General features: G+C 36.6%; 1 protein-coding gene across 8 annotated transcripts in view; it reads right to left on the bottom strand.

Moving 5' to 3' along the window:
* The window catches only part of PPP4R4 (protein phosphatase 4 regulatory subunit 4), a 102,420-nt gene that overhangs the window by 85,593 nt on the left and 1,877 nt on the right, over nucleotides 1-14,950 (bottom strand). For 6 of the 8 annotated variants that reach the window (XM_074326992.2, XM_088797459.1, XM_088797460.1 and 3 more), the window contains exon 2: nucleotides 14,829-14,902. In XM_074326992.2, coding sequence (XP_074183093.1) covers nucleotides 14,829-14,902 — 74 coding nt within the window. Of the gene's footprint in view, nucleotides 1-14,828; nucleotides 14,903-14,950 lie in introns of those variants that run through there. The other 2 variants (XM_088797462.1, XM_088797463.1) reach the window with 2 other exon arrangements.

Below are 14,950 nucleotides of genomic sequence, written 5' to 3'. Positions count from 1 at the left end.
CCAAGGTGTTTAATTGTGACACTAAGTAGATGGTGATGCCATTTATCTAAGATAAGTAGACAACCCACAATTGAGTAAGGATCTGAAGTAAATGATAGAGCCAGCAATTCAGATACCTGAGGGGGAAAAAGAACATTAAAAGCAGAAAGAACAGCACGTGTAAAAGCCTTAAGGTAGATGTGTACTTGGTATGTTTAATAAACAGCAAAAACAGCTGGAGTACACACCAAGCAAAGAAGGCAATTGTAAGAAATGAAATCAGAGCTGTTAATGGGGAAGGAGGGGGAGGTCATAGAAATCAAACAAAGCACATTCTCAAGCCATAATGGAACTAGAAATCAGTAATGAAAAAAATCTGGAAAATCCCCCAATATTTGGAAATTAAACAAAACTCTTCTAAATGACTCATGAGTCAAAGAAGGAGTCTCGAGAGAAAATGTTTTTAGTTTTTCAATTAAATCGTAATGAAGACACAACGTATTAAAATCTGTAGGATGCAGCTAAAGCAGTACCTGGAGAGAAATTTACAGCATTATAATGTATATATTAGAACAGAAGAAAGATCTAAAATCAATAACCTAAGCTTCTACCTTAAGAAATGAGAAAGAAGAGAATGCAAACAAGCAGAAGAAAGGAAATAACACATATTAGTACAAAACTCAATGAAATTGAAAACAAAAACACTAGAGAAAGATAATAAAACCAAAAGCTGTTTCTTTAAAATGATCAATGAAATTGATAAACCTCTAGACATGTTAAACAAGAAAAACAGCAAGAAGACACAAATTATCAATATCAGGAATCAAAGAGGAGACATCACTACTGATCCCACAAACATTAAAAGGGAATACTAGCATAGCATAATTCAATGCCCATAAAGTCAATAACTTACATGAAATAGAGTTAAATATAGGCATACTTCCAGATATATTGCAGGTTTGGTTTCAGGCCACTGCAATAAAGTGAGTCATCATCCTTCTACTGGTGGAGGGTCTTGCCTTCAATTTGTAAGAAACGCAACATTTGTGAAGCACAATAAAGTGGAGCGCAATAAGACGAGGTGCGCCTATACTTGACAGACAAAAACTACTAGAACTCACTCAAGAAGAAATATGTGACTGAAATAATCCTACATTTATTAACTAAATTGAATTTTAGTTAAAACCTTTCAAAAAAGAAAATTCCAAGCCCAGATGGTTTAATTAGTGAGTTCTCCCTAACATTTAAGGAAGAAATAATACCAATGCTATACAAGCTCATCCAGAAAATAGGAAACCATTTCCCCAGTTATTTCATGAGCATTCCCCTAAAACCCAAACTGACAAAGATAGTACAAGAAAACAAAACTGCAGACCAGTATTTCCCATTAAAATAGATGCAAAAATCTTCAAAAACATAGTAGCAAATAGAATCCAGAAACATAAAAAAATCTCATACATCATGACCAAGTAGATTTCATTCCAAAAATACAAGGCTGGTTTGTTTGAAAACTGATCAGTATAATTCACCATATTAAAAGACAAAATAAGAACAGCCATGTATCATATCAATAGATTCAGAAAAAAATTTTTTTAACAAGATTCAATACCCATTCATGATAAAAACTGTCAGCAAATTAGGAACAGAGGAAACTTCCTTCCCTTAATGGTATCTATAGAAAACCTATAGCCAACAACATACTCAATGGTGAGAAACTGAATGCTTTGCTTTCCCCCTCAGATCAGGAAAAAGGTTGGGCAGTCCTCTCACCCCACTCCTACTCTCACCCAGCGATCAACATTACATCACCATTGATAAGTCATGTTGATAGCATGTACCCCTGAAATGATGGCATGAGAAAGGCACTTCTCCTCTATGGTATTCTTCCCAAGAGCCCGTAATCCCAATCTAATTAAGGAGAAAAACATCAGACAAACATGCATTGAGGGACAGTCTACAAAATACTTCACTAGTACTCTTCAAAACTATCAAGACCGGTGGCTCAGGCGGTTGGAGCTCCATGCTCCTAACTCCGAAGGCTGCTGGTTTGATTCCCACATGGGCCAGTGGGCTCTTAACCACCTGGTTGCCAGTTCAATTCCTCCAGTCCCACAAGGGATGGTGGGCTGTGCCCCCTGCAACTAAGATTGAACACAGCACCTTGAGCTGAGCTGCCTCCCAGATGGCTCAGTTGTGGGTTGGAGTGCCAGCTCTCAACCACAAGGTTGCCAGTTCGATTCCTTGACTCCCACAAGGGATGGTGGGCAGCGCCCCCTGCAACTAAAATTGAACAGGGCACCTTGAGCTGAGCTGCTGCTGAGCTCCTGGATGGCTCAGTTGGTTGGAGCATGTCCTCTCAAACTCCCCTTCAACCGACTCCCGCAAGGGATGGTGGGCTGCGCCTCCTGCAACTAGCAGTGGCAACTGGACGTGGAGCTGAGCTGCGCCCTCCACAACTGAGACTGAAGGGATAGCGACTTGACTTGGAGGAGGGTCCTGGAGGTACACACTGTTCCCCAATAAAGTCCTGTTCCCCTTCCCCAATAAAATATTTTTAAAAAACAAAACAAATGAAAAAAAACTATCAAGATCATGAAAAGCAAGGAAAGACTAAGAAAGTGTCAAAGCCAAGAGGAAACTAAGGAGCTCTGCCAACTAAATGTAATGTGGTATTTGTAATGTGGTATTCTGGATTAGATACTGAAACAGAAAAAAGGGACAGTAGTGAAAAAACTGGTGAAATCCAAATAAAGTCTGGAGTTTAGTTAATAGTAATACACCAATGTTAAATCCTCATTTTTTTCACAAATGTACCATGGTTATATAAGACAGTAGCTTTAAGAGAAACTGGTAAAAGGTATACAGAAACTCTCTGTACTATCTTTGCAACTTTTCTGGAAATGTAAAGTAATTCCAAAATAAATTTTTTTTTAAATAGTTAAAGGGCATAAGAAGATATGCTGTGTAAACACTAACCAAAAGAAAGCTAGAGTGAGTTATATTAATATCAGATAAACTAGACTTCAAAACAAAGAATATTTCTAGAGATAAAAACATTACATAACTATAAAAGGGGTAATTCACCAAGCAAACATAATAATCTTACCTACCCTGTTTCCCCGAAAATAAGACCTAGCCAGACAATCAGCTCTAATGCGTCTTTTGGAGCAAAAATTAATATAAAACCCAGTATTTTATATTATATTATATCATATCATATCATATATCATATCATATAAGACCCAGTCTTATATTACAGTAAAATAAGACCGGTTCTTACATTAATTTTTGCTCCAAAAGATGCATTAGAGCTGACTGTCCGGCTAGGTCTTATTTTCAGGGAAACACAGTATATATGCACCTAACTATAGATACCAAAATATATGAACTGCTAGTAAAAATGATAGATTTCAAAGAAGGAGAAGACAAGTCCACAAGTATGGAGACTTCAATACTCCACTCTGTAGTCAATAGAACAAATAGAAAATATCCTTAGAGATGCAGAAAATCTGAAAAATACCGTCAACCAACTTGACCTAATTGACATTTATAGAACACTACACCCAACAACAATAGAAGATACATTGTTTCCACGTGTACATGGAATATTCACCAAGATCCACGTGTTCTGGCCAAAAAACAAACCTCAGCAAATGTAGAAGAACTGAAGTGAAGCAAAGTATGTTCCATTGACCCAGGTTAGTTAAATGACATCAGCAGTTAGGAATTCCCTGGTAGACTGAGCAGAAACGGAACTGACCATATATTCCAAGCCTCCAGATGACGTGCTCCTGCAGGGCAAAAACCTGAATCATGCTCTGGGGCAACGGGAACATTTCAAAAGTCTCCCCAGGCTGGAGCAGCAGAGCAGATCTGATAAACATACTGGTAGGCACCGGCATTCCAGTATTCCCTTCCCAGGTAGAAACAGAAATATAAAAGTAAAGCTTTTTGCCTTAGCTAGTGGGCTTCCCAGTCTCGGGTCCCCCCTCCCGCTTGGGAGCTGTAACCTTTCCTCTTGCTTTAATAAACTATCTTCCTTTGCAACTCTTTGCCTCTCCCCGGTCCGTGTTTCCACTCTTCGGCTTCACGAGACACGATCCCGGCCCACACCCAGAAATTGCCGGCGAATCCTACATCACTATGACCATCACAGAATTAAACTAGAAACCAATAGCAAGAAGATATCTGAAAAAATCCACCAAACAACTGGAAAATTATGTGAGGTACACATTCTGCCCAAAAGTTATTCAAACCAAATCTACAACGTACAGAGCTCTTTAAAGAAAATATTGTTCAACTGATGTATTTCAGTTCTGCAAAATGAACAATATTTTTTGTTTTATTATAATATTGCATCTAATCCTTCATGAAACACAGGCAGTTTCTGAATTATGAGTATCTACCTTACAAATGACCCTTTTTGAAAAAAAGCTCTGAACCTGTTCACCTACCCGAGGAGTTTCTGCGCCTTCTGGGACGTCCATTGGCACGGCCTCATGGATGAAATAAGAAACTGGAGTTCAACATCTTTTCTTTTCCTTAGAATTGAGGATAGCCTGCTGAAGCAACGTGGAACCTTAATTTCTATTGGGCCCAACCCATAATATCCCATGGAAGGAAGAGGAGGGAACGGTGCCGAAGAACTGGGTTTTACAATAGCAAACTGGCTCTTTCAATTGCACAACATAGCCATGTGGGGAAAATTAACTTCAACCCTTACCTTATACCATACACAGAATTTAACTGGAAATAGACCACAGACCTAAAATTAGGAGCTAAAACCTTACAACTTATAAAAGAAAACAGGGGCAAAAATCTTAATGACCTAGAATTTGGCAAAAAATTCTTAAATATAACACAAAAAGTACTATCAAGGAAAAAAAATCAGTAAATTAGACCTCATCAAAATTAGACTACAGCAAAGTAAAAAATCCTTTGCTCTTTGAAAGCTATTCTTATAGAAATTAAAAGGCAAGCCACAGACTGGGAGAAAATATTCGTAAAGCAGATATCCAACAAACGGGCCAAAACTTGAACAGACACTTCACCAGACATGACAAATGCGTGTTTGGTACTCTCTTTTAAGAGGGACATGGCTCATCAATACATGTAAAGATGCTCAATGTCCATTGGTCATTTGGAGAACCCAATGACAAGTCCAATGAAATACCAGTAACTAGACCACTAGAAACACCACTAGAATGGCTTAAAAATAAAATGACTAAACACACCAAGTACCAGCAAGTATACGGAGCAACTCAATCTCTCATCCACTGCTGGTGGGAGTGTAAAATTGCACAATCACACTGGAAATAGTTTAGCCATTTCTTAAAAATGTAAACATATATCTTTAGTACGATCCAGCTATTCCACTCCTAGCTGTTTATCAGAGGGGAAGAAAGGTGCACGTCCACACAAAGATTTGGACATGAATGCTTATAGCCATTTAGTTTGTAATAGCCCCAAACTGGAAATTACCCAAATATCCATCGATTGATGACTGGATAAGTAAAATGTGTTATATCCTTACAATGGAATAATTATCAATAATAGAAAGGAATAAACTATTGATACATGCAACATCATGAATGAACTTCTAAATAATTATGTTGAGTAAAGGAGCCAGACTAAAGAGTAGCTACTGTATGATTCATTTCTATAAAATTCTAGAAATTGCAAACTAATCTAGAGGGACAGAAAGCAGATCAGCGGTTGCCTGAAGTGGGGGAAGGGATCAGAGAAATGGGAGAAAATATTACAACGGGGCACAAAGTTTCTTCTAAGGGTGATGGATATGTTCATTATCTTAATTGTGATGATGGCTTAATGGGTATATACATGACAAAATTAATCAAATTGCACAGTTTAAATATGTGCAGTTTAGTGAATGTCAATTATACCTCAATAAAATGGCAAAAAAGAAAAACATATAAAAATATATATATATGCACTCACCATATGACACCTAGCATTCCATTTTTAGGCATTTATCCAAGAGATATGAAAACATATGTCTACATTGCAGAACAGAAAAACCCAATCTATGGTGACAAAAGGCAGATCATTGGTTGCCTAGGGTCAGGCTAGAGAATTAACTGCAAAGGGGCATCATCTGGAGAGAAAACCTTATAACCACATGAAGCTTCTGGATGGGAATTTTCCTATACACCCAAAGTAAAATATGTTCTGAATTGCAAACAGATGATTTCAAAGACCGGTTATCCTTTACTGAACACAACTCGGCACCAAGCACCGTGCCCTCTACATACATTTCCTCTCATCTTCTTAACAATCCCACACTGTAGATATTATTATTCCCAGTTTAGATTAGGAAGCTTGGACTCGGAGAAGATAAGCAACTTAACCAAGGCCTCTCAGTAAGTAAACCAGCAAGGCTCGGCCCCCAAGAATAAATCTGGATCTGTCTTCATATAAAGTATGTATTTCTGACACAACACACTGCCTTCTCAATGCCCAACATACTTGTTAATTGGGGATGACTTCCATGCTGTTGACATTTGAGAAAAATGCATTTGTTTCCTTAAACAGGTACTTCCTTGAACACAAGTATCTGCTGGTACAATGCCATTCACTCCTCAGGGGGCACCTAACAAATAAGTACTCAGTAAGCATTTTGTGTGGTTAAACCTAAGATGTATCCTAAAGTAGCTATTAGTTGCATTACAAATCTTCTCCATTACTAACATCTCTGATATGGATGGAAAATTACACTATAAGGGACATCCATAGGTGAGGATATAATAGCTTTTGTAATTATTTCTGACATGTGCACCACATACCAAAGGACGAAGCCGCAAGTGGTGACTGAAGAATTAAGCCTGAAAACTGCTCCATGCCTCCCACCTGTTCAATGGTTTAATACCCATCATGTGACCCTAATTCTAAGAGATTTATGATTTTTACCACTTGGTACAGCCAACATCTTAATTCACAATTGAACACTAAGAAACCACTACACAACTCAACAAGATAGTGAGCCAAGGAATACAACTCCAAATTTTTACCAGGAGCTAATTAGCTATGATTTGGGACAAAAGGCAATCTTTCTGTATCTCACTTAGCTACTTTCCAAGGGTCAGTGTGAACTAATTGTTCATGAAAATACACATGCACACATACATACATGCATTTATAATATGCACATACATACATGTTATGGTTACACTGTAGTTACATAACCCACCTTTTATTCAAATCTGTAAAATCATTTTGATATTACTTTATAGTGTTTTATCATAGAAATTTGTAGATATTTTAAGTAGGTAATCAAACAGCTATACTAAAGAAAACTGCTCAAATCTGTCAGAATCATCATTTTATTATGCTCTAGGTCTTTCCAAGAGATTATATGGGTCGCCTTTACATTGACAAAAATAGTTTACTTTTAAGCGTTTCCTACAGATCTCATGAGAGCATTCTGCTTTCCACTGATGTCACAGACACAGCCTGCTGAAGCTTCAGTAAATAGGAGAAAAGAAGCAAATGCCTCCCATCGTTCTTCTCTAACAAAAGCCAAGGAAAAGGAGATGGGAAGTAGTTGCCAAACCCCTTATATTCAGAGACCCAGTACTTTTCCAAAACGGGAATTCAGGGTTTGCCAAGACTTAAGTAATTTGGCCTCAGTGATAACGGAAGATATACAGCTGGAATCCATTATGTATTCTTCTTAATACGTGAAACAGTGATCTCTCTAGCCTAAAACATGAAAATGAAGATGCTTCCTATTTCTATCTACAAAGGCAAGTCATTTGTGCATCATCTTTACAGAAGATGGTAACTTGCTTTTTTTTTTTTTAATGGGACCTCTTAGGATCATTAAAAATGCAGCAACTGAAGGTGGTACTCCTAAAATAAGAACTTCTAACCAAGGGTCTTCTAACCAAACAGTCTAGCAGCATAAAGATGAATTGTAAAAACTTATGGAAACTGTCTTTCTTGTAGGAAAAGAAAAAAGATGATATAAGTAAATCATGCAGAGAAAAACAGAAACTTCTATGAGCTATTAAGTAGGTATTTCATTATTGATATGCTAGAAATTCGTGTACTATATAAAGTCTGCCACTTTTGTTTCCTAAGAAACATAGGCTGGAATCACTCATACACTGCTGGTAGAGGTATAAATTGGTACAAGCACACTCTGGGAATTGTTTAACAATATCTTTTAAGATGGACATATGCATATGCTATGACCGATAACTCTATTTTTATGATGATACCTAAAAGAAACGCATACATACTCATATATTGACCAAAAGGCTGTACGTGAGTGTTCACAGCAACATTATTTATGAGAGCCAAAAACTGGAAACAAGCCAATGTCCATCAACAGTAGAGTGAATAAATTGTGGTATATTCATGTAATAGAATACTATACAACAATGAGAATGAACAATCTATTTTTCCATGAAACAAAAAGGACAAATCTTTTTTCTAAGGCTGAACAAAAGAAGCTAAACACAAAACAGTACATTACATGGTCCCTACTATCTAAAGTTCAAAATCAGGCAAACTAATCTATGGTGTTAGAAGTCAGGATAGTAGTTACCTGTCGCAGGAAGTGTGGGGAACTGGACAAGGCCGTACAAAGGGAGTCTCCTAGGCTAATACAATAGGTTATGCCCTATTTATTAATGCAGGTGCTCGCTGTACGCATGTGCTCACTTGTGAACATTCAACGAGCTGTATATTTATGATTCCTGCACATTTCTGCATATGTTCAAAAAGTTTGTTTTAAAAAACAAAATATAAGCTTATGAAAATACCTCTTAACTGAGATACCTAATTCTTTTTTTTTTTTAAGTATATAAAGGTGAAAGAAGAATAAACTAGACCACGGACAAGACCAAACTCAAAAACAAGAGAGAATATCATGGGTATCCAAGGAGGAAGCAAAATCATCACAGTGCATGCTTTGAAAGGGGATAGTATCCCTCTCAACAAGGTCTCAAAAGACTGCCATAGGCGAGCTGAAAGCTCATAGCTAATAGGCTACTCTCTAGAATACCCACAGACTTCTGCTCTCACTAGCTGAGTGGCTCTCTCTCTCTCTCTCTCTCTCTCTCTCTCTCTCTCTCTCTCTCACACACACACACACACCCCTTATACATCTCCTCACTGAAACAGTATAAAAGGCAGAAGGAATGAAAACAAAAAAATCAAGACAATAGTGAAAGTAAAAGAAGTGTAGGTATATAGAAGATCTTCGAAATAAGGGCAAATAAGGAGTTTTCACACGACTTTTCACATTTGCAGAGCAAATAGGATAGGTATTTTTAAAAGATAACCAAATATAAGAGAGTAGCAAAGCTTATCACTGGAGTTCTTCCTCACTACCTCATTGCTACCATATTCCAGTCGTGAACGCAAGAGTTCCCAGATGTGATTAGCAATAGCCACAGTTTACAGCACTTTATTTCCAGATTTGGCTGCAGAAAACTCACTCTGTGATATCACTAGGGGGAGCACTTTCGCCTTAAAAAAAAAAAAAAAAAGATGGGAAGAGAAAGAAAAGGGGAAATGTTCATATGATGCCCTTTAATCTTGACTCTCCCTGAAAAGTAAAGTGCAAAATGTTTTAAAATTCACAGCGCCAAGTGAAAACTAGTGACAAGTGACTGTAAAAGTAAGCAACATAAAAGTGTGTTCCAACATCACTAATCATCAGAGAAATGCAAATAAAAACCACAATGAGATATCACCTCACCCCAGTCAGAATGGCTATCATCAACAAGACAAATAGTAACAAGTGTTGGAGAGGCTGTGGAGACAAAGGAACCCTCATACACTGTTGGTGGGAATGCAGACTGGTGCAGCCGCTATGGAAGGCAGTGTGGAGGTTCCTCAAAAAATTACGGATAGAATTGCCATATGACCCAGCAAATCCCTCTCCTGGGTATCTACCAAAAAATCTGAAGACATTTATACATAAAGACACGTGTGCTCCAATGTTCATTGCAGCTTTGTTTACGGTGGCCAAGACATGGAAACAACCAAAATGTCCTTCGATAGATGAATGGATAAAGAAGTTGTGGTGCATATACACAATGGAATACTATTCGGCGGTAAGAAAAGATGATATAGGAACATTTGTGGCAACATGGATGGATCTTGAGAATGTAATGCTGAGCGAAATAAGTCAGACAGAAAAAGGAGAGAACCATATGATTTCACTGATATGTGGTATACAAACCAAAAACAACAAAAGAACAAGACAAACAAATGAGAAACAGAAACTCATAGACACAGACAATAGTTTAGTGGTTACCAGAGGGTAAGGGGGGTGGGGGGTGGGAGATGAGGGTAAGGGGGATCAAATATATGGTGATGGAAGGAGAACTGACTCTGGGTGGTGAACACACAATGGGATTTATAGATGACGTAATACAGAATTGTACACCTGAAATCTATGTAATTTTATTAACAATTGTCACCCCAATAAATTTTTTTTTAAAAAGTTTGTTCCAGTACATTAACCAATCAACATATTGAATACATAATGTAAATAGCAAATATTGCTTAAGATCATTTGGTAAAAAATATGTATATAAATCTGTAAAACAATCTGATCTTGTCATCACTCAGTTTAAAAGGCTTAATTATAATTTGTGAAGATCTGGTTTCTGATAAATACTTCTAGTAAAGGAAGTTAATAGATATTTATCACAAACGTCAGTTATTTCACTTGCCTGTTTGTTCAATTATTGGAAGGCTAAATTAATACTTTTACCCACTTTTAAAAGTTTGAAACGTATCTTGAGCACCTAAGAAGCAAGGAAGTAGGGAAGGGGAAAGGTCACAGAAGAGAATTAACATTAACTGGGCACCTATTCTGTGTCAGGGGCCATAAGCAACAACCTGGGGAAACCAACTATTATTTCCATTTACAGGTGAGAAACCAGGGCTTAACAACCATAAGTAACTTGCCCATGGTCACACAAGTAATAAATGGTGGAATAGGATATAACCTAAATCTGTCTGATTGTATTTCCTATGATACAAAAAAATCAGAAGCTGCTTAATCCACCTAACATTTTGGTCATCGTAAAAAAACAAATATACTTTATTCTATTAAAAGGTATATATTTATATCACAGCAAAGATCAAGAAAGAACCAAAAGAGCAACAACACAAAATATGGCTTGCCCTAGAAGAACTTACAATCCAATAAGGAAAGGCGAGAGAGAGAAAGAGAGAAAGAGACAGAGAGAGACAGAATACAAAGTAGTGATTAATTACTAGTTGATGGATGCCAACACTAAGTGATATGGGAGCTCAGACAAGCCTGGGATCCATGTGTTTCAGCAGTTAGGAAAGGCCTTATGAAAGATGCAGGATTCCAGCTGGATCCTGGGGGTGGAAAGTGTTGGCTAGATATAATGAAAGGGTATCCCAGGATGGGGAAAAGCAGAGTTAAGGATGAATGCAATCTATGTAACAGTGAAGAGACCAGCATGACTACTTCAAAGAGTGAAGGACTGAGTGGAAACAACCCAAGTGCCCACCAACTGATGAATGAATAAAACAAAACGCGATGCACCCTCACAATGGATTCATCGATAAAAAAGGAATAAAATACTGATACATGCTACAACACGGATGAAACTTGAAAACATGCTAAGGGAAAAAAGTCAGTCACAAAAGGCCACATAATATATAATTTCATTCACAGGAAATGTTCAGAATAGGCAAATCCATAGAGACAGAAAGCAGATTAGTGGTTCCCAAAGGCTGAGAAGGTTGGGAAGAAGTGGGGAGGAACTGCTAAGGCGCCGGGTTTCTTACTGGGGTAATGAAAATGTTCTAAAATCGACTGTGGTGAGGGTTGCACATTCTGAATACACTAAAAAGCACTGAACACTACACTTTAAATGGGTGAACTATATGGCATATGAACTACATTTCAATCAAGCCATTAAAAAAATGTGACGGCCTAGTGGGACACCACATTGTACCGCTAAGATGGAGTCACTTAAGCCAAGCGTAAGGGTCTGCAATTTATCTGATAGGCAATTAGAGATATGAGTAAAGATTTACCTTGTGAAAGCACAGTATGCATGCTTAGGATTCTTCTTTAACAAAATAATCCAAGTGTTTTAAGTACATTCCTAAAATATATACCAAAATCACAAAGAAGAGACAGAACAGGAAAAAGATGTTTGGTATGATTTTGACTAATCCACAAGCTGTGACTATTAGGAAAAGTAGTTTTGCTTCAGTGTTAAGTGCCACAGATGGGTATATCAGCATCTTATTTATGCAAAACCACAAATTCATCTGTGTCACATCTTTAAATACCATAATGTTCTAAACTTAATTGTGAAAACAGCATTAATAAGTGACCTGCCATACTTTAGGGTAAGATGATGAACACTGTGATTTGTTTTTCATTGGATGACGGTGTTCTGTATATGATTTTTTAAAAAAATATTAGGTTCAATTTAAATGCTATCAGAATCTCCACTAATATAAAGCATTTCCTACTGACATTTGCACATTTGACTCTGAATTCTAATTTAACATACTATTCCAAAAGTTTTAATATACAAAATAAGAGAGCTAAAGAAACAAATCTAGCATTCAAAAGCAGAGAAAAAATAAAAAATAAAAAAAACAGTATTACATACAAAGGAAAAGGTAAAGCACTAAAAAATAAACTTGAAAATCCGAGGGGGGAAAAAAAACAGAACTCAGTATTAGGTTCTACAGCATTGGAGAGTACAAATTTTCAAAAAGCAATAACTTACATTTTAAACAGAAGGGTCAGTACCTGAGAGCAGATAAGGCTTTAACAGAGGCAAAGCTTGGAACATGTCTACAATTGGACACCCTCCCCTGAATCCCATGGAAGAAAGAACCTTTCAGGCAGTCTTAGTGCTATCCCTTCAGAAGCTGGCCTAAAGGGGAAATCCCACTTTCCCCTAGGAGGTGGTGAGATGGTAGAAACACAAAAGAAGAACTCAGCCGGAGAAGCCATACACAACCAAACTAGTGTTTGCCTTCTCAGTCACCTTGCAAAGCTCCTTCAAGGTAGAAGAGCCACAAGAAACTAAAGGAGATATCAGATCTCTCTTAAAATTCTCTTGTCTAAAAATGAGAGGACCCATCTGTCTCTATCAGGGCTTTGTAAGTTCCAGAACTGGATGTGTCTGTTATGTTCTGTGTCTGAGAAATACAGACAACTCAGAAGACCTGGTTCGCTAACAAACAATAAAAGCAAAATAGAAAACAAATAAGCTATCCTAAAAAAGAAGCCTTGTCACTGATATCTAGAATACAGTATCTGCTGTCGCAAGTAAGTAGAGCAAGACTCTCCATTTCCTAATTGTACGCCAGCATTTATACAAAGAAAAGAATTCAGTAGGAGTGAATAGGAACTTATTTCAAATCATTAACTGCTGGATGTTAAAACAAACTTATCCAAACTTTCATCAATCGTCTACCCACTCCAAACAAAGAACTGTGGGAAAAAGCAGATGCTTACAACGATTGTTCACCATTTTGGAAATGTTAATTATTAAGGAATAAAGTACTTAAAATATAACAATAAAATATCAAAATAGGTTAAGTGTTGGAATATTCTCTATTAAACACCAAAAACACATGCTACTAACTCATACATAAATAAAAGTTTTCTTTAAACAGGTAGAAGTGATGAAAGCAGCTACCAAATAACACAAAAAGAACATGAACATAAGGTCTAAGATGTAGAAACACTTTAAAGTGATAGAATTATCGGAAAGAATGGTCTAAATTGTAAGCATGCTAAAATTCTTACTAAACTAAGGACAGAAACACAAGATGCCATTCACTAATAGGCTAAAAAATAATTTTTTAAAATGGACATATTGAGATGGCATTTTTTTTTACAGGATCCTTCAATGAATAACATGGGGCTAGAAATATGATCTATTAACCAAGAAAGGAAAACAAGAAACTTGTCAGCACCTGAAACTGGCAAAGTAGACCTAAGCTAAACAAACAAGGATGACAAATATCCCAGGAGATAAATAACACCAGTTTTCAAAATCTGATTCTGAAAAACAAAAGTGAAAACTAATTTGTCAAAAAGCGGGGGGGGGAATGTGCAAATAAAAGAAAATTTTTAAAACATAGGTACTTAAAATACCTTAGGAAATTTTGTTTCTGAAGTATTTTCATAGCTATGTTCATTAATGTTCGCTGCATTAGCTTTTAAGAAGCTAAATCCACAATTTTTAAAACAGTTGAGAGAAATTTTGTAAATATTTGCAATAACCATTTGCCTTAAACAATTCTGTAGAGCTTGTGAGATGAAACTTAAATGAGAGTAGACACAATGAAATTTTTAAATCTCTCATAAAACTTTATACAGTTCACATAGCAAAAGTAATATGAACAGGCTATCCTGAGCAATAAATTGAACTATCATATTCTATTGATATATAGTATATAATATGTAAGGTTCATACTCCACAATTAATTTAAAATTAATCCCTGGATATTCTTAAGTCTCATCTAAATGTATTGGATGTTGTATGAGAACCACCAAACCTGGAGAATAAAAAAAAAAAAAAATGAGGTTCAACTCAAATCATTACTTGTTCTTTTCCTCCTCCTCCAAGCAATACTCTGTAAGCAAGATCTCTTATTTGATTTCAGCTCTCAAATTTATAAGTTCATACCTAAATCTTAACTTATAACACAATAAGTGCTATGCATGAAAAAGTACTCTGTTCAAATGGTTAAGTAAATCTACACATAACTATAAAACGTGACATTTCAGAAAGCATTCACTATGCAGCCACAGGGGAAAAGCAGCAATGTCACAGAAAGACTTTCAGAAATACCTGAGCAGATAAACAGCCCTTTCAATATCACTGAGGTCTTCATCAACTGTCAATCTTTCTATTTCTTCTGGTGTCTGTCAAGTGTAAAATACAAATTATGCACACAAATATCCATCAGTCTT

This window comes from Rhinolophus sinicus, chromosome 3 (assembly GCF_057876585.1).
Source record: "Rhinolophus sinicus isolate RSI-liver-muscle chromosome 3, RSI-T2T, whole genome shotgun sequence".
Taxonomy (NCBI): Eukaryota; Metazoa; Chordata; class Mammalia; order Chiroptera; family Rhinolophidae; genus Rhinolophus; species Rhinolophus sinicus.
This window is presented reverse-complemented; position numbering and strand designations above follow the sequence as displayed.